This window comes from Dermacentor variabilis, chromosome 8 (assembly GCF_050947875.1).
Source record: "Dermacentor variabilis isolate Ectoservices chromosome 8, ASM5094787v1, whole genome shotgun sequence".
Lineage (NCBI taxonomy): Eukaryota > Metazoa > Arthropoda > Arachnida > Ixodida > Ixodidae > Dermacentor > Dermacentor variabilis.
In genome coordinates this window covers 53,009,476-53,034,542 of record NC_134575.1, presented here as the reverse complement: position 1 = coordinate 53,034,542, position 25,067 = coordinate 53,009,476, and the positions used below count along the sequence as shown (strand labels likewise).

The window sequence follows — 25,067 nt, the reverse complement described above, 5'->3', positions numbered from 1 at the left end:
TGTGATAATGTGAACGCATGAATGTCATTTCAGACACAAAACGCAGAATGCAGGAAACCAAATTTAAAACTAGGTGTTACTAAGAAATAAAACGATCGCGTCCAGAATATATCACTTTCGTGCACGTGCAATACAGAGTTCCGCAAAGAATGTCCGCCAAGAGTAAATAATAAAAATATGGGCGCTGCCAAATGACGTGATCAAGGCTACCAGCATAGCAACAGTTCTATAATTGTAGACAATAAAATAGTTGCGAACTGCGGTGATAAAGGCATTTTAAAGAACACTGGAAGCATTCAGCATACAAAAACAGTGAAAAAAATAACATGTAGCTTTGCTAAGAAATGTTGAGAATATACGGGGGAGGGGGTGGTCATTTTTTAATTTTACGGAATTTTCAAACATCATTTGTGCCCGATAGCATAGTCGCATTGCCTGAGCCGGAACATTAAAAAAGTTGGAGAATACCTGCACTAAAAATCTATACACATAATCAGCTAGTTGAGGTAGAGTCGCTAATTAACTTGTTAAATACTCTACGTTACATATCGCAAATTGTGAATTGGAGCCGGTTAGACCGCAAAGGCACATCCCCTAGGAAGGAATTTCGAGGATGGTAACGGGGGTTACAGATCTGAGCTATCACACACGCGGTAGAAATGTACTGTTCCATACTTTTGGCAAAACACTTTCGTTTGAAAGCATATTTAGCGCCAGCAAACAAGGACGGAAGGGAGACGACAACACAATGCGCATTGTGTTGTCGTCTCCCTTCCGTCCTTGTTTGTTGGCGCTAAATATGCTTTCAGTTTACCAACACGCCCAACAAACGGCAACACTTTCGTTTATGTACTGACACACAAAAGTAACTGGAACGTTCGCGCATTTCGTCACGCACATTTGGGAAATGATGCATTGAAGTTGGTGCCATATCCTGGAGATCGATTTCAAGGGGAAACGTCTTGCAAGCCCACCGGCTACAATTCGCAAGTTGCAACACGCGCCGAAGAGTAATTAACTAGGCAGTTAATTTGTGAATTTCAGTTTATTTTTGAAATACACAACGCCGCCGTGGCTCCGGCAATGTTTATCGAGCAGAGCGGGACGGTGCGTCGCTTGGCTTCGGGACTTTTTTGCAACCAAACGCATTGCGTGTCGGTGAAGACCCTCTGACGCTCCGCGCCTGAGCAGCATATGGGATTCGACGTTGGGACATCACGACGACGGCGACGGCGAAATTGCGCCTCAAATGTGTGTATATATAATTGCTATCGGAACAAAAAGCATTTGTGGCAACGTGCGTGAACTCGCAAGCTTCAGATATGTGACGGGAAGGCGTACCATTCTGTAGTTCCCGTTCCTCCTCGGTCCATTGGAATCCGCTGACGTATGTATGGGTGCTGTCGAATTCCATTTCCAGCATGCACTGGAGAAGGTCTGGCCGTGTCAGCTTGAAATTATTAACGAGAATTTCACTACCTTGCACCGAGTGATTAGCGTGGACGGACGAAACAAGATGCTCTCTCCGTCTGCGACATCTTTTCTTAGGCAACGTTCTTTGCGTGCCGACTGCAAAATAAAACTAGCAGCTCGCCCTTTGGTTTCGTACAAAGCTTTAATTGGGAGAAAAGTTTAGTTTTTACGCACTGATTGAAGTGAGGCTGACCTTCTTTATTGCTTCCTAACACAACTACTAAGGCGATTCGACATTTTTAGTTCAAAGATATGGTTAAATGGTAAGGACTGCGTGTATTCCATCTTTTATTTCTACTCTCAAGCACAAGAAAAATTTTGAAATTTAATGTGAACTACTCTTTTAATCAGTAACTGCCCACAAAATAGATACAACAATGGTTTTAAGGTGCAGTTCAGAGCGTGTATAAAACGATTTAACCTTTATCAATTTTCGTCTAACGCACATTATTTACGTGATTTCACTACTTTCACATATTAGTTACCGAAGTTATTTATTCTAAATAAAATTTTGTGCCAATAAATTTAATGGTATTTCTGATATTTACTTAGGAGCTACGCACCTGACCCTTGGTGCTTGAGTTAATTTCATTTTACTTATGGTTTCTGAACTGCCGCGAGGTGATTAAAAGAGCGAGAAGTACGATTCCGTGGCATACCAACACTTCATAAACAAAACAAAGAAGACAAAAAGCAATAATAATAATATTTGGGGTTTTACGTGCCAAAACCACTTTCTGATTATGAGGCACGCCGTAGTGGAGGACTCCGGAAATTTTGACCACCTGGGGTTCTTTAACGTGCACCTAAATCTAAGCACACGGGTGTTTTCGCATTTCGCCCCCATCGAAATGCGGCCGCCGTGGCCGGGATTCGATCCCGCGACCTCGTGCTCAGCAGCCTAACACCATAGCCACTGAGCAACCACGGCGGGTGACAAAAAGCAAGATAGTAACAGATATATTCAATGGACACAGCGTGTTACACCAGAGTACTACAAAATAATCTGAGCGTCTCAGATGCGATAAACAAAGCGATAAAGCGAAAAGTATTCCATACAAAAAGAACAGAACATTTTAGGAAAGGAAATGCAGAAAGGAAGACCGAAAAGCTTTAAACTATGGGGTTTCACGTGTCAAAACCACTTTCTGATTATGAGGCACGCCGTAGTGGAGCGCTCCGGAAATTTCGACCACCTGGGGTTCTTTAACGTGCACCTAAATATAGGCACACGGGTGTTTTCGCATTTCGCCACCATCGAAATGCGTCCGCCGTGGCCAGGATTCGATCCCGCAACATAGTGCTTAGGAGCCTAACACGATAGCCACTGAGCAACTATGGCGGGTTCGAGAAGCTTTAATTAGTAAACTGCAAAAAGCAAGACATCTAAATGACTAAATCAACGTAAGTAAAACAACAGGCAACTGTTCAGTCTAGACGATGTAGAATTCCAGTTCATCGCAAGATGTCTGGTCTCAGTGTACAGCTATATGACCTGGTCATTATTTTTGGAATGTCATCCAGAGGCCCGAAATTTCTCGCTTTTCACAAACAACGTAAAAACCGACACTAATAAAGTATCTAGTGCCAGCTGATATACTGATACAACTTTAACGGTTCTGTTAAACACATAGTATTTAATTCGATTTGAATCAACTTTGGCCTAAGCAAGCTATTTCAACTTCTCCTGTGTGTTCCAATAGTTGCTGTTAGCACTAAAGTTGCCAAGAACTCTAGACCCCAACATTGATGCATGCGATGCGCGCCCTGACATCGCCTGTAGCAAATATCAATGCTCCAACTAAAGACAAATATTCACGATAGTGTTTGACACATATATGTTGTCAAAGTTACGGAACTGCAGCTTAGCGCTCATAAAAGCATTGCGTTCATTTTGCTTACCGTCGAGTCGTTTCTCCGCATTTTGATGGCGGGTATGGAGCAATCGGCCAGCGACTGTAACGCATCGTATCCGAACCATCGGTCCAGAGTCAGCATAAGAGGCACGCAGCCTTTCACGTCCGAGAAAAGCTCTGTTCGCAATTGTATACAGCGGGAAAAGAAGATGAAGAGGTTACAGTGACGTTTAACTTTGTGAGCGCGGGTCACGCGCAAATGCATCGACGACGCGAACAAGCAGAGCGAGCACAAATGGAAGGAGCGCGAACCCGGCGATCATTTTACAAGCGATAGCTCGACTACTCGAGGTGCAGACGCACAAAACGCCTGGTTACGTAAATCTCACCTTCAAGCTCAGCCAAGGTCAAACTGGGACTTAGCCTGCCACTTACGGCGGCTGCTGCGTACGCCGCGTGGGTGCCCGTATCTTGAAAGCGATCTGGGACGTGTACAAAGTGCGCCGAGTGCTGGTAACTGCGCATGCGCTGTGGCTTCGACCATTCGATCGCGTTAAAGCGAGAGGCAGCAAGAAGGTGATTTCGCTCGCTGCTGCTGCCGCACCGAGCAGCGTCTGTGTGCAGTCTTGTGGTGTATTGGCAGATGCCCTAGTTGCTCACGGCGCCGAGCAGCGTCTGCGTCCTTTCCCAAAGCGAGCAAAACCGCGTTATCTCTCGACAAACTTGGTTTCACCGCGTTTAACCACGACAGTTTTTTTCCACCTCCAGGCACCTTCCTCCTCTGGCGCTGGCTGCCCTTAATTGCGGCTACACACATAATATCGTCGATTTGACACACGTGGCGTATATGCTTGCGCGTAAAAAGCTACACAGTTAAAAGCCTTTATAACAAAGAACTGAGGAACTCGAAAGCTCTTGGTTATGCAAGTCAATTTCGTGTAAAGGTGGCGCACCGTAGCGCGTGCTACACGGAAAGCTAAACATCCTCGGCAAAAGAAAATCCTTAATTAGCATGATTTCAAAAGGTACTCGTGAAGTAACTAATATTTCTCCTGCATAATTAGTTTGGCAGAATGCGTGACTGTCGACAACGCCATGGCAACGAGCTTCGTAACATGCACAGGGGCAAAATTCGGAAGTGACGCAAGGTACACATGCGTAGCGTCGATTGCCCGCATCGTCAAGATTCTTTGTAAGGCTGCAAGTTCTGCTGTCTTCGACCTGCGTCTAGTCCTTGGTGGCCTTGGCGATGTCGCCCGGCGTCAGGTCAAAGTAGCTCACCCTTTCGGTGGAAAGTCGGAGAGGGGGAGGTGTACGACAACTATAATGGTACAAGGACCCTCCTGCTCGGAGGCGCTTCCGACGTGTGGCCCCATTACGCGCGCTTGTTATAAAGGAACAAATTAGCCTTCGCGTTCGTCTGTATTCATCTGTTGTACGGGCATGTTCAATGTAGCGGTGCTCCCTGCAGAGGCATTCACAATACACGCGGTAGATAGGAATTTGGTCGGGAGATGCGCAATCCTTGGTTTTAATGTCATTTCGTTGTAGAGCTATTACAGTGGATTCCGTAATCATTGATGAGAGGCCGTGTCACGTCAAACATGCGGTTAGAGATTGCAGCGCCTTCGCCAAAGTAGCCCTGTGCACCAATAATAACGTGAAACGGAGCCGCATTGCGTAAGCAGAAGAATGTTCAAATGGCCCGCACCTTCGTGCGCGGATTTTAACACGAACGTGTTTTATGCTGGGCTCCATTAAATACCAGGGCGCTTTACGTGCGCCACGCAAGGATCGTCACGCAAGTTTCCTGGCATCCCTACAAGGCGGCGCCACTATGCAGTTTTGTAAGGGGCAAGCTCGGAACGCAAACGTGGCGCAGTCCTTCAGCTCCGGTATGGGAGTAAACCGCGAGGAAGTGCCGCCTGAGGACGCTAGTCGATGCAGAGGAAGCACGGGATGAGTGTGCACGTTGACAGTTACGCTTGACTCCCAGTAACGTGGCCACCGACATTTCAATTTCACATATGGTTTTACTAAGGAAGCGCACAGAAAAATTGTTGCTGTAAAACACTCACTAGCGGGCGCCGCATAACTTTCATTGTATCTACCCCAGATATCTGCAATGAGTGGTCGATTTCGGCACCACTGGCCTCCTGAAGCCCTTGGGTTCAGGGAAAGCAGGGGGAAAGTAAACATGTCCGCAATAGAGATTAGTAAGAGGTGATTGGAAGATTGGTGGAAGAAAAGTAGGGAAACGACCGCCCCTTCCCCCCCCCCCCCCCAAAGCAAAGAAACGGAGACGTACACTACCAAGGTTCACAATGAAGGGGTTAGAAAAATTGGTTATGGGAATTAATGGTGGGTTTTTCTTTTTTTTTCTTTCTTAAGCCAGGTAGGGCATCAGGCAGTATAATAGCAAGCGCTTGGTTGCACAACTCACAGCCCCGTTCCAAAGGGGCGCTCATAACATCCATCCATCCATCCATGTACAGGCAAGATTTGTCACGGAGCTTGCTGAGGGGCCTTTACTATAAAAGCTTTACCTCGAGACCAATTGCGATTTGCCTATTGAAATACATGTAAAGCGCAGAAATGATTTTATGAGAAAGCCGCTGGACCGATTTAAATGAAGCTGGTTGAAAGTGAGAAAGAAGGTAAACTGTAGTGAATCCAAAGCTGCATCTTGATTTCAGTGACGAAATAGTTTTTAAATATTAAATGAAGACGCCGATAAAGCCGCTCGGACAGCTCTTGAAGACACACAGGAAGAGGCCATACCACTTTCACGGTCCGACGCAGCCAGAAGCCTTCAAGTGCTTGCACGGGAGATCACGCTCTCTCTATGGTGCACGCCAAGCAGCCAGACCAACCGCAGCAATCATCAACACGACCTGCCCTCTTTGATGCATCTGTGTATGCCAACTGGACTCCGCCGAAGTGAGGCCACCCTGCTTTATCGCTTATGGCTAGAGGTGGCCTTCACGAAATCCTACTCGTTTCGCATTGTAATGGCCGACAACGCTCTCTGCAATGCCTGTCTTTGCGAGGAGACGCTGGAACACATTCTGTGAGACTGTCCTGAATATAATGTTCAGAGACAGTCCATGGCGTCCGTTCTAGCGCACCTGGACAATAGACCATTGTCAGTTGCAACCATTTTCACATATCGCCGACAGAAGACATCGCAGCTGAAGGCGACGCAGGGACTACTTCGGTTTATGAAGGATACGGGCTTGGACAAGCGGCTGTGACAGTGATGTCGCGTACCGCGCAAGAGAGACGGACTGTAACTGACGATGTGTTTGCTGTGTTATGTGCTCTCTCTCTCTCTCTCTCTCCTCCTCCCATCTTTCATCCCCCGCATCCCGCTCCCATGTGTAGGGTAGCAAACCGGTTACGCTACACTGGTTAACCTCCCTGCCTTCCTTCTCCACTTTTTCCTTCCTTTTCCTTGAAAAGTGGTGTTTGAGAAAGTTTACACTCCAAGTCAACAAATCAGTAACTCTGCAGTAAGAACAGATCTGAAGATTCTGCTAACTGCCAGTTTCAAAGCACCTAAGGCGAGTGCACTCGATGTACTAATTTACAGCATAAGTGACATTGTTAGCATGTTCACGGGGGTTATGCACAAGTCCTACTCTTACTTTATTAGTGTATTCGAGAGTGGTGTATATTAGATATTTTTCTTAAGCTGTACATGATTTAATAGGGACACTTTACATAATTGTTATAGCAAGTTTTATCACTGAGTTACAGAGGTGAAAACGTACTACGTCAGGTTTTATTTTTTGATGAGCAATTTCGAACAATTTTCATCAAATATAGGTAACAAAATAAAAAAAATACATTGCTTGCTCTATCTACTAGGGTTGAACTGTTTCATATAGAAGCAACAAATAATTCAAAAGAATAAGTTAAAATGTAGTGATTGTAGGCAGTGGATCTTTTGTTCAGCCGGCTATTTTTCAAATAGTAATTGCTAAAGATAAGGAAAATTTCAAAAAGCGAAATTATCTTGTTAATACTCTAACTCAGCAGTGAAAAATGCGTTTGTCGTTATGTAAGCTGCGTGTAATAATACATCCGAAGCTGCCAAAGGGGTGCAATACACACTGCCTAGGAAATATGCCAATAATATGCGAGCTGGCGTCTTGCAAAACCTTCGTTAAGGTTGTAAACGACGTGCATAAGCTGTAAATCTTTACATGGGATCTACTAGCCTTAGATGCTCTAACATATGCAGTTTACAGTACTGAAATATCTGTTTTTGGCACAGAGTTAGGGATTTGCAAACTTTGCACATTTTTTTCTAAGCTTTTCAATTTTTTGGTAATGTTTGTGAAAATATCGGAGGCCTAAATTCAAAATTTTGCTCTCTGCAGTCACTAGAACTTCAGGTACTTTCTGAAATGCAAAATGATTACTTTAAGAGGAAGCTTTAGCTCGAGTGCTCCTATCTAAATACATGTAAAAGGAGAATTCGTTTTTCTCAGCAACCACTGCACCAAATTTGACTAGGTTTGTGGCACTTAAAAGACAAACTTAAAATCTAGTGACTGTTGGTTTCAAATTTTTGAGTTAGGTCGTCAATTTTTTATTAAAAATTGGCAAAAATCGAACATTTTCAAAAAACGAAACTATCAAGTTTACAACTCTGTAACTTAACCACTAAAAATGATAATACGATTCTGGGAATTGCATCTTATAGTACATCTAAAGCGGGCAAAATTGACATGTTACACATGAATATAAAAAAATTTAATCATAGGAAATACAACTTTTGCAAAACCGTTGTAACCAACGTAACAAATTCACGTAAGATGTAAAATGACATATTGAATTTGTCCGCTTTGAATGATCTAATGAATATCGTTTACAGAACCGCGATATCAGTTCGTGATGCAAAGCTATGAATTTGTAAACTTCGTGCTTCTATTTTTTTCAAACGGTCAAATATTTGAAAATCGTTTTAAGAAAATTCAAGCCCTAAATCGAAATTCGGCTTCCAACAGTCACTAGAATTTAACTTTCTCTTTCAAATGCAACAAATTTCATCAAAATTGGTCCAGGGGTTACCTCATAAAAACGTTTTTGCGTTTTACATGTATTTGAATAGGCCGCGTCGGAGTTGGGCCCGAGCTAAAGCTTCCTCTTAAGTTGGTCCCCCGGTTGTCTGACAAAAAGATTTCTGGGTTTTGAATGTGTAAACCAGCGGCATGGAAGCTGGACCCGATGAAAGGATTTGTCTTAATGCGTATATCTATGCTGAACCAAACAGATTTGCATGGCCTGAGCTTCTTGGATGTGCTTAGAAAAGTTTATTTAAACAAGAGACGATACGAGCACTGACTCACAATCCCGGCACAATTCCACCATGACGATAACATATACAAGGAACAAGGGATTGCGTAAACAGCAGGTTCTCAAAGTAGTGTCCGAGTTCTCACTCACTAACATATAACCACATAGACACACGGAGAAGCGCAGTTACGCATAAACTAATTGTCACATGTATAAAATGTTGTTCCATATATACAGTGTACACAATGATTATGTGCCATGATAACGTGACAGAGACACTGCACATAATTTTGAAGTGATGCTGTGAGATGTGTTTAAACAGAAATGATCACGTATACGAGATCACGCACACACAGAAGTTGCAGGCACCTCACCCCCCCCCCCCCCCCATTCTGCGCACATGCAGTGAACACCTCTGATGGCCTGGCTACAAGAACCAGGCTGGTCGGAAATTAAGCCGTACGCGTCCATCAGCCACCGACAGGAAACGGCGTGACCATTGTCGAAGGAACTGTTCTTATCCAAGGAAGAACAACTCGTCTGACAGAAACGGCAGTAGCTCAGAGTGGGGCCTCCCCAGAAGTGGAAACAGAGCGCGGCAACTGCCTCGCACTGGTTACGTCATAGAGAAAAGGCCCCACCTTCCGCAGCCATTAAATGTCGCGCAAAGCGGCCACGTCTGCAGCGACCAGATGTAACAGAGCGGTTAACCCGGTAATCTCCAAGGTCACGGCAACCCCAAAGCGTGTGTGGTGTCGATGGAACCAAATGTATGCCCGCAGTCGTAACGTAGGTTATCCTGAGTAGCCATCCCACCTTCTTTGTATCCTTCATCTGAACGGCAAGAAATGTGAGGTAAATGCACTGCGGAAGCTGTGGCATTTAAGCTCATGATGAGTACCGAAAGCATGTGAGAATTAAACTACGAGACCAACTCAAACAAACAAACAAAATGGCCGACCCTACCCTTACCGGGAAATGGGGGCAAGTGATGGTTGTACTACGTGCACTTAACCTACGTCATGGTTAAGTAATCAACAGGTAACGATGCCGGATTGCTTTGGCCTCCTGCTCGCTCAGCTAGGGATCTTCTCGTTGCTGTCGCATTGCCTGGGCTTGGGCGGCTAGTAAAGGCGCGTTTATAGACCTACCATAGAGAAAGAAATTCAAGACTGGACACTCCCATAGAGCCCAGCAGCCGAATTGGCGGTAGCGCTGCAAGCCGCCCGCATTAATACCTGAGCCGCACTTCCGATTTCAATTTCGGGCGCGCGTGTTTTGAACGCTAGCTGGAACGCGTGACGCGGGCTGCACTGATCAGCGCGGATTTTCTTACTCCGTCTGCTCAACCGCGCGCGGCCTTGGTGCGAAATCCTTTTATTGAGTAAAGATGACTGCGAACGATCTTTACAAGCCTTCATCGAATGTGTGCCATGTGCAATGTCATAAAGAAGACGCAACACGCTTTTTGAAATGAGAAAATGGTAATTTTGCTCAAATAAATTCTTGTCTGCGGTTTTTTGTGCATTGATCCAACGGTGCGGCACTAAGAAAGCAGTGCTTCCAGTACGAAGAACTACCAGACGTTAGCTGAGAAAAGTAAATTACAAGCATGTGTCATTTTGACATTAACACCTCATGGAAATAATGCGTGTAGAGGCGGAACGTGCGACAGGGGTGAATGGGCAGCATTACAAACAAAGGAAATTCGTTTTTACATACATGGCGTAGAAAACACCCGACTCATCAAAAACAATACCGTACATGCCACGACATCATTTGGTTTCCAAGCATTCCCCCATTCACGGGGGCCTTAATTCCTGCCCTTCAATAGCACAAATAAACAGGCGACTGCGTGTCTGCAGAAGAACAGGGCTTTAACCGAGGCGATAGAACGCTACGCATACACAGAGGTGGCCACAACAAGGCTCTCAACTAGACCATGCTGGATGCTCGTAGAATTCCTTCTACTTGCGCTCAAGAAAGGTGCGTGGGCGCAGAGCCTGTTTTCAGCCATTAATAACACAGAGTTATCGAGTTACAAGTTCCTATTTTTTGAGCTCTTCGGCGTTTTTTGTGCGTTGTGCTGGCGCTAGCAACACACTCCCGTATTGTCACTCTTGTCAATCGCTCGTCGCGTTTTCGACAAGCGTGCGTACGAAAGAAGTTATATCTTGTTTCGGGGCCATAAAAAGGGTCACAAGCGTGTCCCACTAAGATTAATACGCGCGAAACTAGCTTTGTCACCACGGCCGATCTGCTTTTTGCTGCGTCACGACAGGCGCGGTGAGTGTGCCTCAAGATTATCCCAAAATGTAAAAAAATTAGAATACTGCTCAGGGTCAGAGCAAGGGCCACGAACTTGTTGCAGTAAGGTTGACTCCACGAGAAAAAATTGCGTCCCACGGCCGATCTGCTTTTCGCTAACTGCGTCACAATGCCAGGTGCAGCGAGCGTGCCTCAAGGCATCCCAAAAAGTAACGAAATTAATTACAATAGTTCTCGGTGTAAGAGAAATCGTAGTGAACTTGTCCCAGTCAGGTTCTGTCACGCGAAACTAACTGCGTCACACGGCCGAAGTGCTTTTCGCTAGGAAAGATAGAGAGATAGAAATAGAAGACAGGAAAGGCAGGGATGTTAACCAAAGGAACGTCCAGTTTGCTACCCTGCGCTGAGGGAAGGGGGTATGGGGATAATTGCATCAGAACACTACGTGCGGCGAGCGGGCCCAACACCTACGGAAATTAGAATATGGGACTCAAGAAAAAGCGTCTCAAACATCCCCAGTAAGAGTCATTAACTGAACTTACGCCCATTCAGTTCTCCGACACGGATGTCATAACCAATTGACATACGAAGTCGTGAAACATTACCATGATGTCCAACAAAAAGGTCACGAGGTCGTTTTTCAATGGGTACCTGGCCACTGTGGTATCAGTGGCAATGATTCCACCGATAACGCTGCTCGCACATCACATCAAGAAGAGCACAGCGTTCCAATTCCGCTTTCGAGGACTGACGCTGCAAGACAGGCTTCGACACCTGGCACGCAGTCTCACAGTGACCGAGTGGAACTCGCCAAACTTACGACTTACACGACTGCATCGACTGAACCCCTCACTGCAACTCCGACCTCCACTCGGACTTCCTCGACGGGAAGCTGCGCTTCTGTGTCCCCTTTGGTTAGGAGTTGCCTTCACAAAGGCATACTCTACATTAATTGGAGTGACTGACAGTGCAGCATGCGAGATCTGTGGCACCGAAGAAAACATCGACCACCTGCTGTGCCACTGTCCAAGATATGTCCCAGAGAGACAAGAACTTGCCAAAGCTTTCCAAAAACTGGACAATCGGCCGCTTTCTGTGCAGGTGCTGCTGGAACACCGTCCCCATCGCCTGTCGGCCCATAAAGCGGTGAAGGCGCTTTTCTGCTTCTCAAGGACGACGGGTTTGTGCAACCATCTGTGACTATTAATGCAATTTCTGTAAGGCCACACGCGTCAGCGAACTCACCGCAATTTCCTTTTTTCCTTCCCTCCTCTCTCTCCCTGTGATCTTTGTTTCCCCTTTCCCATTCCCCCAGTGTAGGTAGCCAACCGGACGTTATTCCGGTTAACCTCCCTGCCTTCTACTTTTCTCTTTCCTTCCTCCTTCCTCCTACGCCCATTCGCGGGCGAGTTCTCGCCGCCACTCGTCGAAGGCTAGCCGTTTCTCGGGGAAAGCACAACGTGCGACCATCCCACCCGTTTACCGAGACCGAGCTGAACGGAAACGAAGCCGCGCAGCGCGCGCGGTACTCTTTCCTGCCCGTTCCCTCTTCGGCGGAAGCGACACGGCTCGATTTTCTAAGCGCATGGCGTGAGCGCGCGCCTATGCAGCTGGAAACCTTGCTAATGATTCACGTGCGCTAACCACGGCTGCCGAAGTCGGCTTGGTGCATGCGCGCTCCGCAGCTGGGACACCGCCTGACCACGTGACTCGCCAGGCGCCTGGCTAAGCGGACCGCCGCGCTCGCCTAGTCACTGCGAGCTTGGCCATGAATGAAAGCGAGGCCGGGCAGTCTTTTCTGAGCGCTGCGCGGGAGCGGGAGGCTTTGAGCCGTCCTCGCCAAGCGGCGTCTGACCACTCCGCAGATATCGCCCGGCGAACCGCTTCACTGGAGAGGGTCCCGAATGCAACAGGCAGGGCACTGTCAAGATCAATGTAGCAACCGCGTTCGCACCCTGTCCGTTTGTGCTTCGGCGCTGCGCGTGTTCGCGGCATCTCTTTGCATGTCTAGCATTTGCGCTTCCCCTGTGGCACAACAGGTGCCGCAGGGAAAGCGCTAACAGGCGCCGCAGCGTCGAAAGATGCGCGTCGACCAAAGCGCAATCACAGTCATGTCTAGCCACTGACCTCGGCAATGTCGTCATACTTCGCTTAACGATGATTGTATGCCTAAGTATAATAATTACAGCTAGATCAAAAGCTAAGCAAGTAAAACCAACACTTAACCAGGCTAAAGCAAGCTTTCGCTTTGCATATCCAGTGGTAGCCGAGCTAAGCCGCAGCCGGATCTTTGTTTGTACTTAGGGGCGATGGTTGTGTCGGATGATTGTTTGTATTGGATCATTGGATATGGGTCTTACGGGTGTTTTCTAAAGGATGGTAATTCATCCTCAGCTGCTATTTACATATCTATCTTTACAACTTGCAGGGGCAAGTGCGAATGAGCTAGCGTGAAACAGAGGTAATTGGAGATCGCTGGGAGAAGCCTTGGCTCTGCCAATGGGCAGAATAATAGACCAGGGATGATGATGATTATGATGCTGATGATGCTGATATGTTGACTCAAGCTGACCGATGGTCCACGTGAACTAACTTACGCATCGCCGTGCTAGCTCAAGAAAGGAGTAACTGGAGATCGAAGCCTTCGTTCTGCCAATGGGCAGTATATAGGCTAGTGATCATGACTATGATAATAATAATAAATGGCTTTCGAAAGGGACTTTCTACCGTTACTCAACTAATTGAACTCGCGCATGACGTAACCACCTCTATTGATCACCAGAAACAAATTGACCTTATTTTCCTAGACTTTTCGAAAGCCTTCGACCGTGTGTCACACCCAAAACTTATTAGAAAGCTTGAACTAACTTTAGGAACTGGCCCAATTTTAGACTGGATTACTGATTACCTCACTAACCGTACTCAGTTCGTCGAAATTAACAACGAGCAATCCGCAACAGCTGATGTCACATCAGGTGTACCACAAGGAAGCGTCTTAGCCCCAGTGTTATTCCTAATTTTTATAAACGACCTTCCTGCTAACATATTTAACAACATTAGACTTTTTGCCGATGACTGCGTGCTATATCAGGAAATTAACTCTGTCGCCGACCATATAGCTTTAAATAACGCCATAGCATCAGTAACCAAATGGTGTGAAGATTGGCAGATGACTGTTAACGTTAATAAATCTGTTGTATTATCTGTAACTAGGAAAAAACATAGATCACTCTTTCAGTACACACTAAACAACATCCCTCTCGCTTCTGTCTGTGAATACAAATACTTAGGCATAATACTAACCTCTGACCTCAGATGGAATGCTCACGTTAACAAAGTCACGGCAACCGCACTAAAACAGTTATTTTTCATTAATAGACGCCTCAGACTAGCACCATCTGATATAAAGTTACTAGCATATAAAACATTTGTCAGACCGGTACTACAGTATGCAAACGTAGTTTGGTTTCCTTTCACTAACAAGCTGATCAAAAAACTTGAAGGCGTTCAGAGAAAGGCACTCAGATACATTTTTAACAAGCATAGGCTATCAGACTCACCGACAGAACTACTCAAACAAGCCGGGATGCTAACCCTCCAAAACAGAGCAAAACTAGCGCGCCTTAAAACCATTTACCAACTCATAAATAATCAACTAAATCTGGATACCTCACGATACATAACGAAATCTCAAACGAGGAAAACACGTCATAACCCCCCACACACACTAAACGAGTATTCATTCCGCACTGACACTTTCAGGTACTCATTCTTTCCACAGACTATACGCGATTGGAACGCTTTGAACGTGGACTCTGTTAATAGTTCATCACTAACTGCTTTTATCACGCTTGTTGAAAACGATCTACTTACATGTCAGTAATTATTTTTGTTTACTGTCAGTATCACTTGGTTACTACCTTTGTTTTGCATTTTAACACATTTATCTGCCCAACCCAAACCTTGCAGCGTGAACCTGATTGTATATTTTTTTACTGCTACTGATGTATAAGTTTATTCTGTATATTAATGTGTATTTCCAAACCGTTATTATTGTCATGTTTGTATGTCAGTGTACTTTTTTGAATGCCCTTTCTGTTACGATCCCTGACGGAATTGACAGTATTGAATAAATAAATAAAAATAATGATGATGACTTCAATTGACCGATGCGGCACGTGAACTAACTTACGCGCCGCCGTGCGGAAGAGAGTGGCCAGTGTTCCCGGAAGTACTGACGTGGCGTGCACGAAGAGCGGGTTGCTGGGATTTTTCTGGACGTCAAGACGCATACCGAACGTGGTCCTGGCGACCAGGTCGAACGCCAGGGTGTTCAGGTAAGGTCGCACGTCAATCTGCCCACCAGACGGGCCTTCGCGAACGCTTCGCTCGTCGAGGATCTCCAAGAAGCTGTCGACGGCTTCCACCATGCCTGGAACAAACTGGTCAAGTCCAATCGTTTACGACACGCTTCCCCAAATAACTCAATGAGTAAGTGAGTTTATTTTAATGTTAGCAATACGATGAATAACGCACACATACATAGATACTATTCTGGAACCAACTGTACTGTTAGAGGGTCCCGTTCTATTGACCCTGATAGTGTGTAAATAACTTTCACTTGGACTTGTAACACAAAAAATTCCAATTATCACACAAATTACTAGAAACAGCTAAAATTTTGGGGCACATATAATAACCAATATTTACAGAACGAAAAAAAATATTTGTACACAATATTGTTTACTATTACCTATTTCACACAGTGATTTCATTAAGCAGTCGTACTGGGCCAGAAAAAGAAAAGAAGACCAGCTCTCATGCTTCAGTGGAGATGTGGGATAGGAGTTGTACATCTTGCTATGCAATTTTTAGATCTATCGGCATCCTCATGTTCTTTAAGAATCACGTGCCGTCTATGCGGACATTATGATACATTTAACAGGTATTTATGAGTGCAACGTCACCACTTGTCATGCCTCCCTATATCGACATAGGCAAAGTTTCGATCTGTGTATTATGGCGAGTTTAGCGTCTTTTGCATGAAAGTATACCCATCACCTAGATAGCGGACGCTGTATTTCTCCAATATGCTTGTTCTGCAATGTTTACTAAACAAAAAAGTTGCAGCTTCGCATGAAAGGCCAAGCAGTGATTGCGATAGCAAATTATCTGACACTGGGAAGCAGTAATGTTAGTACATGTATAAGCTGTATAAGCTGCTGTATATATTCACTTATTGTCTAAGTTAACGAGCACGGTGTAAGGCGCGCACTGGCAAACGTAAACACATCTAACTCAACGATGGCGGACACGTGCTGTCGGAGCGCCGGCGTGATGAAGAGCGGCAGCAGTAGCGAGCGAATACTACCTTCGTGCAGTGTCTCGCTTCAACGCGAACTGGGAACTCGAGAGCACAGCGCCCACGAAGCATTCGGCTATGTGGTGGGTTTCATCGCATATCACCTCGAAGATAGGGCGCGCGTGGCCGCGCTCTGCAGCGTCATGCGCAGCCACAGCTGTGAACGGGGTAACCGCAGAGACTCGCGTTACGCTGAACCCCCCTCCCCCTCTCTTCCCTGTACACGCAAAATGTCGGCGCGTATCCTCCATGCCATTCCCCATTGCGCACGCGAAACGACGTCACCGCACCAAGCCACCATTCTACTCGGCTCACCCTTGCATTCTTTCCATCCCACCTAAAGGATACGGTGCGCGCCCGCGAACTTACGCACTAGGGCTTTTTTACAGAACATCACGGCGACACCGACGGCGATGATGACGGCGGGAATTCGCCTGGAGCGTCCGTATAATTGCTTTCGCAATAATAATGATTTGAGGATGCCTCTTTTTGAGCCCCCCAACCACTTGTCATCCCGCAGTAATCGTCGCATGAAAGTTGCCTTATTACAAAAGCAATCTCTCCTCTCGATCTTTTATTCCTAAAACAAGCCGAAACTGCAATCGCCTTTCCGCTTCTGTCGCCTTCACCACTCGTCTTGAAATGTCGAACACTGCTGTCTGTAGCCATGCGCTGCTTCATTAGATTTGCTTATTTGTTCTGCAACCACTCCCCTCTGTAATACCTGTATGGCTCTTTGAGTTAAATTAATGGAGAAAGGGAAATGAAAGAAATGAGGCGGACAATTACACCTCCGATTCTTACGATGTGCGCAATGTCTGAAGAATAATTAGCATCACAAGACAAGGCATTTCATGTTCTGTGTGATGCTAATGGCTTTAATGCCACCCACTAAACAGTTCTGTGTGCCGGAAGAGTGAAGTTATAACACAACTACTGTGCTTTGGACAATGAAATACGGCAGGGAAGTAGTGGTACCACAATTCCTAAAGCCGCGGTTGCACTGTTTTGTTGTAGCCTCAAAACACGGATTGTTTCTAACACAGCCAATGTTGAAATTCTTTCATCCTAATTTCCCATTGGCTAATGTTCGAGGCATATTACCGAGACTAGACACATCTCAGAGTGCGCGTTGAGGATAGGAATATTAATAAATTGACAAAGGTAGGCGCCATTGACAGTCAAATAAATGCAATTGCATTAAATAGATCAATACAAGGCACTTGCTATTGAGCACACCGTATAAAAGAAACAAACGAGAAACACTGAGTTTAGACTGATAAAATGTTCTTGGAAAAGTTTGAATGAAAATTGAGGTGAAAGTTAAGTTTTTTTTTGCTGTTTTCTTTCGCGTCACAGCCTCAGTGCCGATAGGTCACTGTGATGTCACGGATTTCAATGTACATTTTTTTTATACTAGGGTCGCAGTGCCTCAGTGAAGGTTCTTGAAATTTGGCGTGATCGATATTTGGCCTGTTTAGAACATAATTGAGTCCATTTTTGGCCAATAGATACCTAACTAGGCACTAGTATGCGCCGTAAGAATCCATGACTTCGCGGAAAGCAAGTGCAGGAACTTCAAGGTGACGTCACTAAACGTATTTCCATTTTGTGCCCTTTCTCGCTTACCAAGCCTCTTCTGTTGACAGTGGTGTCTTTTATATTGCGAAAGGGTAATCTAGTAATACACAAGAAATAAAATTATACCATAGGTGTCCGTTTAATGTCATTCGCTGCAATTGTAAGGCCATAGGAGCGAGAAATTTTGAAGGCGGGCTGTAACGACCTCTAGCAGACGACAACCGCGCACTGACAGAAGAGAAAACGTGCTTACCGCTCGCAGCTTGTTTGCCGTGAATGCCGGAGAGATGCACCGCCGTATAGGTTTCCAACTCTCCGCTCGTGCGATGCTAATCGAGTTCCGGAACGCCGGATGCTCGTTCAAGGATCTCCACACAGTCTGCGAGGAACACACAGGGCAAGCACGACAAGTGAAGAAGCGTACCGAAGGTTGCCGCGAGGCGTTCGAAGTGCTAGTTAGGCCTAGCACGGGGCACGTGCGTTAGAACGTGCATCTCGTTTTCGCATTCTTGTTTTCTCGGAGGGCGGTGTACTTTTATATTCGGCCAATCCCGCCACATCGTTTATAAGTTTTCATTTTGCTTAAACATCAGTAAGCTTTAAATGATCTTAAGCAGAAGGCCATCTCCGTATCACCGTCGACTGTGGCAGCTTAAATCCGATGTTGTGTAGCACAGTTAGTGAAAGTGAAACAATACACTGGGGCCTGGAGACGATGGAGGCTATTTAATCAGAAGAAGGGAAGCCTCAACGTGGAGTTATCGTTATGATATTAGCGCTTGAACTTAAACACCATTAGCACTTGAATTGCTCATCCCGTTTCCCGCGTTTCCACAAAGGGTCGTGTCTTGGCGAGGCCAATAAAGCAAATGCGTTACCTTACTGAGTTGAATACGTCCTGTTGTGGAGATATTGACTTAAGAATGCGCTCCTTCGTTCTACCAAAGTTCATCGCTCGAGAAAAGCGATGGCATCAATTGCGCGTTATGCTAATTATTGCACAACCTTGTCCTCTTTAGAATGGTTGCGAATCGTGAAAGCAGTAATAAGTGCACTCACCCCTCTGTCCATGAATTGACCGAAATCGCTGACGAACACACGCCTCAAAAGTTCAATGTCCTTCACCATGACGAAAGGGGCGTCGCCATTGAAGATCCTGCGATGACATCCCCAAAGAGACCCCCCTCACGAAAAAAATAACGAATGCGGGCTGTGTAGTACACTGCACTTAGCAAAAGCTCTGCAGAGCGTTTGAGCTGAAGTGGCATGAAATGAAATACCTTTACGAATGCTTAAATGAGCTATGAGAGAACAATTATGGCGTTTTACATGCCAAAACTATTTTATGATTATGAGGCATGCCGTAGTGGAGGACTCCGGCAATTGCGACTACGTGGGGTTCTGTAACGTGCACTTAAATCTAAGTACACAGGTGTTTTCGCGTTTCGCCCTCATCGAAATGCGGCCGCCATGGCTGGGATTCGATCCCGCGACCTCGTGCTGAACAGCCCAGAACTATAGCTACTGAGCAACCATGGCAGGTCAGCTATAAGAAATATGCTGAAGACAGATATAAGGAATATTCTCACAAATGGGAAATTTACAATGCACAAACCAGCTTATTCGCATGGCGATACAAGTTTGCAGTTCATGTGCAGCAGCTGTGATTCTTCAATGATTGGATCAAATATAATTTATAAAATAATGCATCATTCAATTATTATTTTGCACCCCAACAAAAGCATCGGCATAACCAGTCTTATTTCCATAGAAAAAAAAAGATATCATTTTTGATATTTATTTATTTCAAAGTACCTTACCGGCCACAAGGGGAGCATTGAGTAAGGGGGTCGTCATTGAAGAAATGACAAGGGAAAACCGATACATAAGAGCTAAAAATGTTTACAATGAAAACGTGCTTGCAAAACAGTGTTACAAATCAAAACGCTAAAGCAGTACAAAGAGTTGTCAGGAAAGGAATGAAAAGTACAGTTCACGGTAACATAAAAAGTGTCGTATCACTCGCGCAAAATACCAGACATGGCGCGAGCACATAAAACAAATAGACGAACCCCAAGAACTGATTTAAGAATCAGAGGTTCTGATACAATCGACGTAGCAGAAAAATAATTAAAAGGGACGATTACTGGCAGTCTTAGTGTTGTTATCGCAATATCTGTCACAGAAGCACATCTGTTTCTTGCAAATTCAATCTAAGGCTTAAAAGAATACTGATGTGATGTGGCGAGAATGAAATTCGATAAAATGATTGCGACTATAATGGCCGTGAACGCGTGCGAGGGCAGATGAATGTCTCTGGATGTTAGTGTGAAACACCCAAGTACATCATGCTTAGTTCCTAGCGTTAACAAGGAAGATGGTAGACATTAAGGCTATGATTTGCATTTTTTGATGATCTTGAAGAAGGGTCCACATTGACGGTTCTCTTGGTGTCCTCGTCTGCTCTCTACAACGCTAGACCACTCTCGTATGATGCGAAGACCACGCTACTCTGCTTGTGTCAAGTTAATGGGAGCGTGTGAACTATTGTTGTAGAATTAACATACATTCTAAGCCCAGTATTTGAAAGGGTTTAAAGTATTTTACCACCCAGTAGGTTAGCGAGGCGTTGAAAGAGCACCGGCTATTGAATTACTTCACATTTATTGCTTTCGAGATGACTGTGCATAAGCGAAACTTCTTCGCATTACAGGTTAAGAAATTCAGCATTTTCCGCAAAAAGTTGGTGGATATTTGTATGGCCCACTGGTGACGTGGCCAGGAAATAATAACTTACATTGATACGTTCACTTACCCGTAGATGTCACCGTATTCCTTGGACCACTCATCTATGACTTCCACGGTGTTCTGGAAGGAAAGAAGTGGCTTATATTGAAAACAAAAGATGTTTTCAATGCTTCGAAAAACACGAGAAAGTTAAGAAATTTATAAATTATTCCCTTCAGTTTTGAATTATGATAAATGTCTCAAGTTTACATCAGAGGCACACCTTGTTATTCCAAGTCATTCAAGAGTCCGCTGAGAGAAAGTCAAAGTAACAGGACGACTATCGCGCAGTTTACAGCTAGTCGTTAAAGAGACCCTAATTTAAAATAAGTCAAGCTAGATTGAAATATCAGGCCTCTGTAATAACGAATTCATCATTCACAGCAATGACGGAAAAAAATTAGGGAAAATGAAAAATCGGAGTGGTGCCACCTGTTGTGGACTATGGTACATCTCATGCGACGACTACACAATCTGATTCACGGAGAGTGGCGATAGACAGAGGTCACATGGAGCCCACGTCAACGCATACGCTTTTATCGCGTGCGGTTCTTATTGAGGAGAAGCAGAGGCACCTTCGGCGGCAACTCTCTACGAAGTGATAGGCTGGCACATAGAAAATGATGATAGAAGAGTAATCTATTGACCTGGATCGTCTTAATTATTTCCTTTAATGTCCCTTTAAACGTACAGTTTGACGGGAATTCCTCCATTCGTACATTCCTCTACTGCTGGGGGAACACCTTCGCACATTTTAATAAAAAATTCAACCGCAAGTTCTGAGCATAGGGCGTGACTTACTTGTTAGCTGCAGGCACTACGTGGAAGAAAAATAACTGCAGAGTAAAACGCCTTTACAAGAAAGCGCTTGGGATCTCCGAAAATTTTCGTAGTACAGGTCACTCCGGTGTAGAGATAGCGCACCGTACCGCTTCGCTACAGTGAAGGCTTAGCACGGTCGGCAGAAGAAAAGCTTTATTTAGCAGTAATTCAACAGATACTCGCGAAATAAGCCAGTAACATTTTTTCTGCACATTTAATTTGGTAGATTGTGCGACTGCTGGCAACTCTATGGCAACGAGGTTTGTAGCATGTACTGCGGCAAACAATCGGAAGTGACGCAAGTTACATCTGCGTAGCCTCGAGCGCTTGCCTCGTCAAAAATGCTTGCCTAGTCTGCAGGCTCATCACCACTGCTGCGTTCGTGGACTTTCATGTAGCCCTTGATGGCCTCGGCAATGTCCTCGGTCGTCAGTTCAGAGTTGCTTGCCCCGTCAGTTAAAAGCAGGTGAGGGGCAAGTGTACCACAACTACGGCGGTATCCGGACTCTCCCGCAGGGAGGCGCTTCCTGCACCCCTGCTTCGCGGTGGCACCGCCACGCGGCGCTCGTTGTAAAGCAACAAATTAGCATTAGGGGTCACCTGTATTCCCCGGTTGTACGGGCATATTAATATTCGTAGTAGCGGTCTTCCTTGTAGAGGCCTTCACAATACACGTGGTAGATAGAAATTTGGCAGGGAGGTGCGCAATCCCAGTGGGCATTTGAACTGCCCTCGACGTCCGCTGGACCCACCGCTTCTGGATAGCTTGGTCATAAGTAGGCCGCCGACAGATCGCCTAAGGGTTTACGGCGGACATTCACCGGGCTACCAGGCGCATACTAATTAGCAGTGCGAGGGCTGTCCTGCGTATGTCTAGAACGGATATACGGATGTTCCCCGGATGCAGAAATTTGTTTATCTTTTCATTGCTAAACGTCCGTCAGACATCCGTGCGATGAACCATGGACTATTAAGGGATGTCTGAGGGATAGCCATTTTTATTGATTATTGGCTTAATCGCGCAATAGGTGTAAACATTAGCCTTCTGTAGAATCTATGCTGCAAAGATGATGCATATTGACACGTGCCAATGAATATACAGCTTGAACCCATAGAAGACAGATTACAGAAGCAAGTTACGTGTACATGAAATGGACAATCACTTTCACAGATATTTTTTATTCATTTCTATCACAAAAACGCGCCATAATGCGTAGAGATATGCTAGTAACGCAACCGTTACAAGAACTCATACACAGAACTGGTCATTAGACAAGATAGTGCGAACTTATAAAAGTCAGAGAAAAGATGCACGTGACAGCCCTGCATTACAATAAGTGTCAACCACTTCATTGTCACAAACTAAGACAAAAGCTGCAGGTGACAGGATTTACAGCAATAGCATATAAAATGTCCAGCCCCCAAGTGCTTTAAGAGTGGAATGAGATCGCAGAAAAGTGTCTGCTAAGCACCCCTACGAATAATATATATTGAGATGTATAATATATATCTTGAGAAGCAAACGGTCGACATTAGCGTGACGTATTTTCTGTTGCCCGTTTTCACCGAGTGTCCCCTCTTGTTGAAATATTTTCTCTATGCTAGGAGCGCGTGGCAGCCGGCACTTGTTGCTGCCGCAAGTGTCGGCAGCCACGTGAATCGTCTAACCAATCCAACCAATCGCCAAAACGATTGCAGGGTCCGCATCTCAAGTGGTGGGTCTTGCGCTCAGCACACGGAGCTGTGTATTAGTGGTTCCGCGCATTGTGTCCCATCTACAACTATGTGTAGACCACGGTTAGTTCTTACTCCTGAGGAAAAGGCTGCCCAACGCGAGCATATAAGCGAGAGTTGGCTTGTGAACGGACTCGTCGTCGGAATGCCGAGCCTGAGCTGCGCGCCAGAGATAACTAACTCGGTATAACTAACGCTCGGTGTAACTAACACAGCTTCGCTGTTCGACCATCTTCACGGACTGGAAGGGGCGGTGAATTTTTTTTTTCTACTACAGATGACAGACACAGGCTATTTCGCTCACTGAGCCAATTGGCGCATTCGCATCGATAGTCAAATGCAGAAACCTATATTAACACTAGAAATATCTCTTTCCACATAACTATATGTACCGCGCTTGCACTGGCAAGCGAAAAAACGCCTATTACACATGAAATGCTATCACTGTGCCTCCCTATATCGGAGAACAAGAGTCGCAGAGTCAGCAATGTAAGCCCAACATTAACGTGTCACAAATGACCGGCCGGCCTTTAGTCGTCAAACGAGGCCTGGAACTCGACCAGTGCTGCTTTTATTCTGATATTACAACCTGCACATATATTAAGGCAGATCTAATTGGAAGCAATACGGGTCATGGGTGCTTCTAGCCAGTTTGAAGAGGTAGTACTGCACTCTCTTCAAAGACAAACGTAATCACGCTGCTTGCGCTCTGAGCGCTACTTTTGGCAGGCATGTTGCAAAGACCATCCAGTCCATTGAATTGCACTTCAACATAAAGACAATGGAATGTAATATGAAGTAAATACAACGGAACGCAATTTCTGTCTTAACTTTTGTAAGGGTCGTCACACACGAATACATTCACTTGCTGGTGGTCTGGACAAGAAGACCTCCCCTAGGCAGCATTGCCGAGTCATCGTGCTTATCATTCGCGCGATGTTTTCTTATTTTATGTGCTTACCGGTGGAAGCCATCCACAACATCGGCTGGGTCACCATGAGGAAAGCACTGAGGGAGCAGAATCGAGATAGGCATTCAAACAGGCCTAAACAACATCCGATAAAGCTAACCAGTGTCACCTGGCATTACTTTATTTTTCACTTTAACGTGAAAAAAACTATCATGTAGGCCAATTTCTTCCACTTACAAAAATAATTTCAGAACTTTTGTTGTGTTCGTACAAACCGTGTTATATGACTTCAGTAGACTCTCCTAGGTGAAGCAACTGAATACTATTTCTTATTTATCTAAGGCCTAGCCAATCGCTAACTGACTGCACATTCGTTTGCATTCTTCGTGCCATTTATAAAACTTGTTGGCCTTAACAAGTTCTATACCCAGCGAGCGCTGGAGTGCTTTTCGAAGAACGTCATAAAGTAAGGGCGCTGTGCACCTGATAGATAAAAGTTTTGTTTCTATCAACATTGTCATTATCACCGTAAGTAAACTTAAGCACTGTACCTTCTGCCAGAATTGGTAGAAATGGCCCGAGAATATGCTCGGAGGTGGACCGGAGATGCCAGTCCCTCGGAAGAAATCAAAAGTTTTCTGTCGCCATCTGAAAATTGATGAAACATAGAACAAACTAAGACGATATATCTGAGGGCAGTGGACAGAGTATCAGTGTGGACTATGAGCTGGTGACATTCCTTCCTTGAGTGCAAAAAAAGAATAAATAAAAATAAAACAATGTCAGCACTGGCTCATGAACGCAGTTAAGCCAGTCATTCACTGTTCACTTACTACAGCAAACATATAGGTGCGGATCAATTTGACAAAGCCATGTACATGGTGACATGGGTATACGTAGCATGCGACAAATAAACTGAATTATAAAGAAAAAATAAATTAATAAATAAATAATGCATTGAAGAGGTGGG

The 25,067-nt window shown here is 45.1% G+C and overlaps 1 protein-coding gene across 3 annotated transcripts in view; it reads right to left on the bottom strand.

Moving 5' to 3' along the window:
* Window positions 1–24,743, bottom strand: part of LOC142590215 (cytochrome P450 6a2-like) — a 35,175-nt gene extending 10,432 nt beyond the window's left edge. The window contains exons 1-7 of one of the 3 annotated variants that reach the window (XM_075702135.1): window positions 24,649–24,743; window positions 20,660–20,712; window positions 18,904–19,000; window positions 18,098–18,223; window positions 15,094–15,343; window positions 3,376–3,506; window positions 1,342–1,450 (exon numbers count right to left, since the gene is read on the bottom strand). In XM_075702135.1, coding sequence (XP_075558250.1) covers window positions 1,342–1,450; window positions 3,376–3,506; window positions 15,094–15,343; window positions 18,098–18,223; window positions 18,904–18,972 — 685 coding nt within the window. In that variant the 5' untranslated portion in view covers window positions 18,973–19,000; window positions 20,660–20,712; window positions 24,649–24,743. The remainder of the gene's footprint in view (window positions 1–1,341; window positions 1,451–3,375; window positions 3,507–15,093; window positions 15,344–18,097; window positions 18,224–18,903; window positions 19,001–20,659; window positions 20,713–24,648) is intronic. The other 2 variants (XM_075702136.1, XM_075702137.1) reach the window with 2 other exon arrangements.
* Window positions 24,744–25,067: the final 324 nt, after the last annotated feature.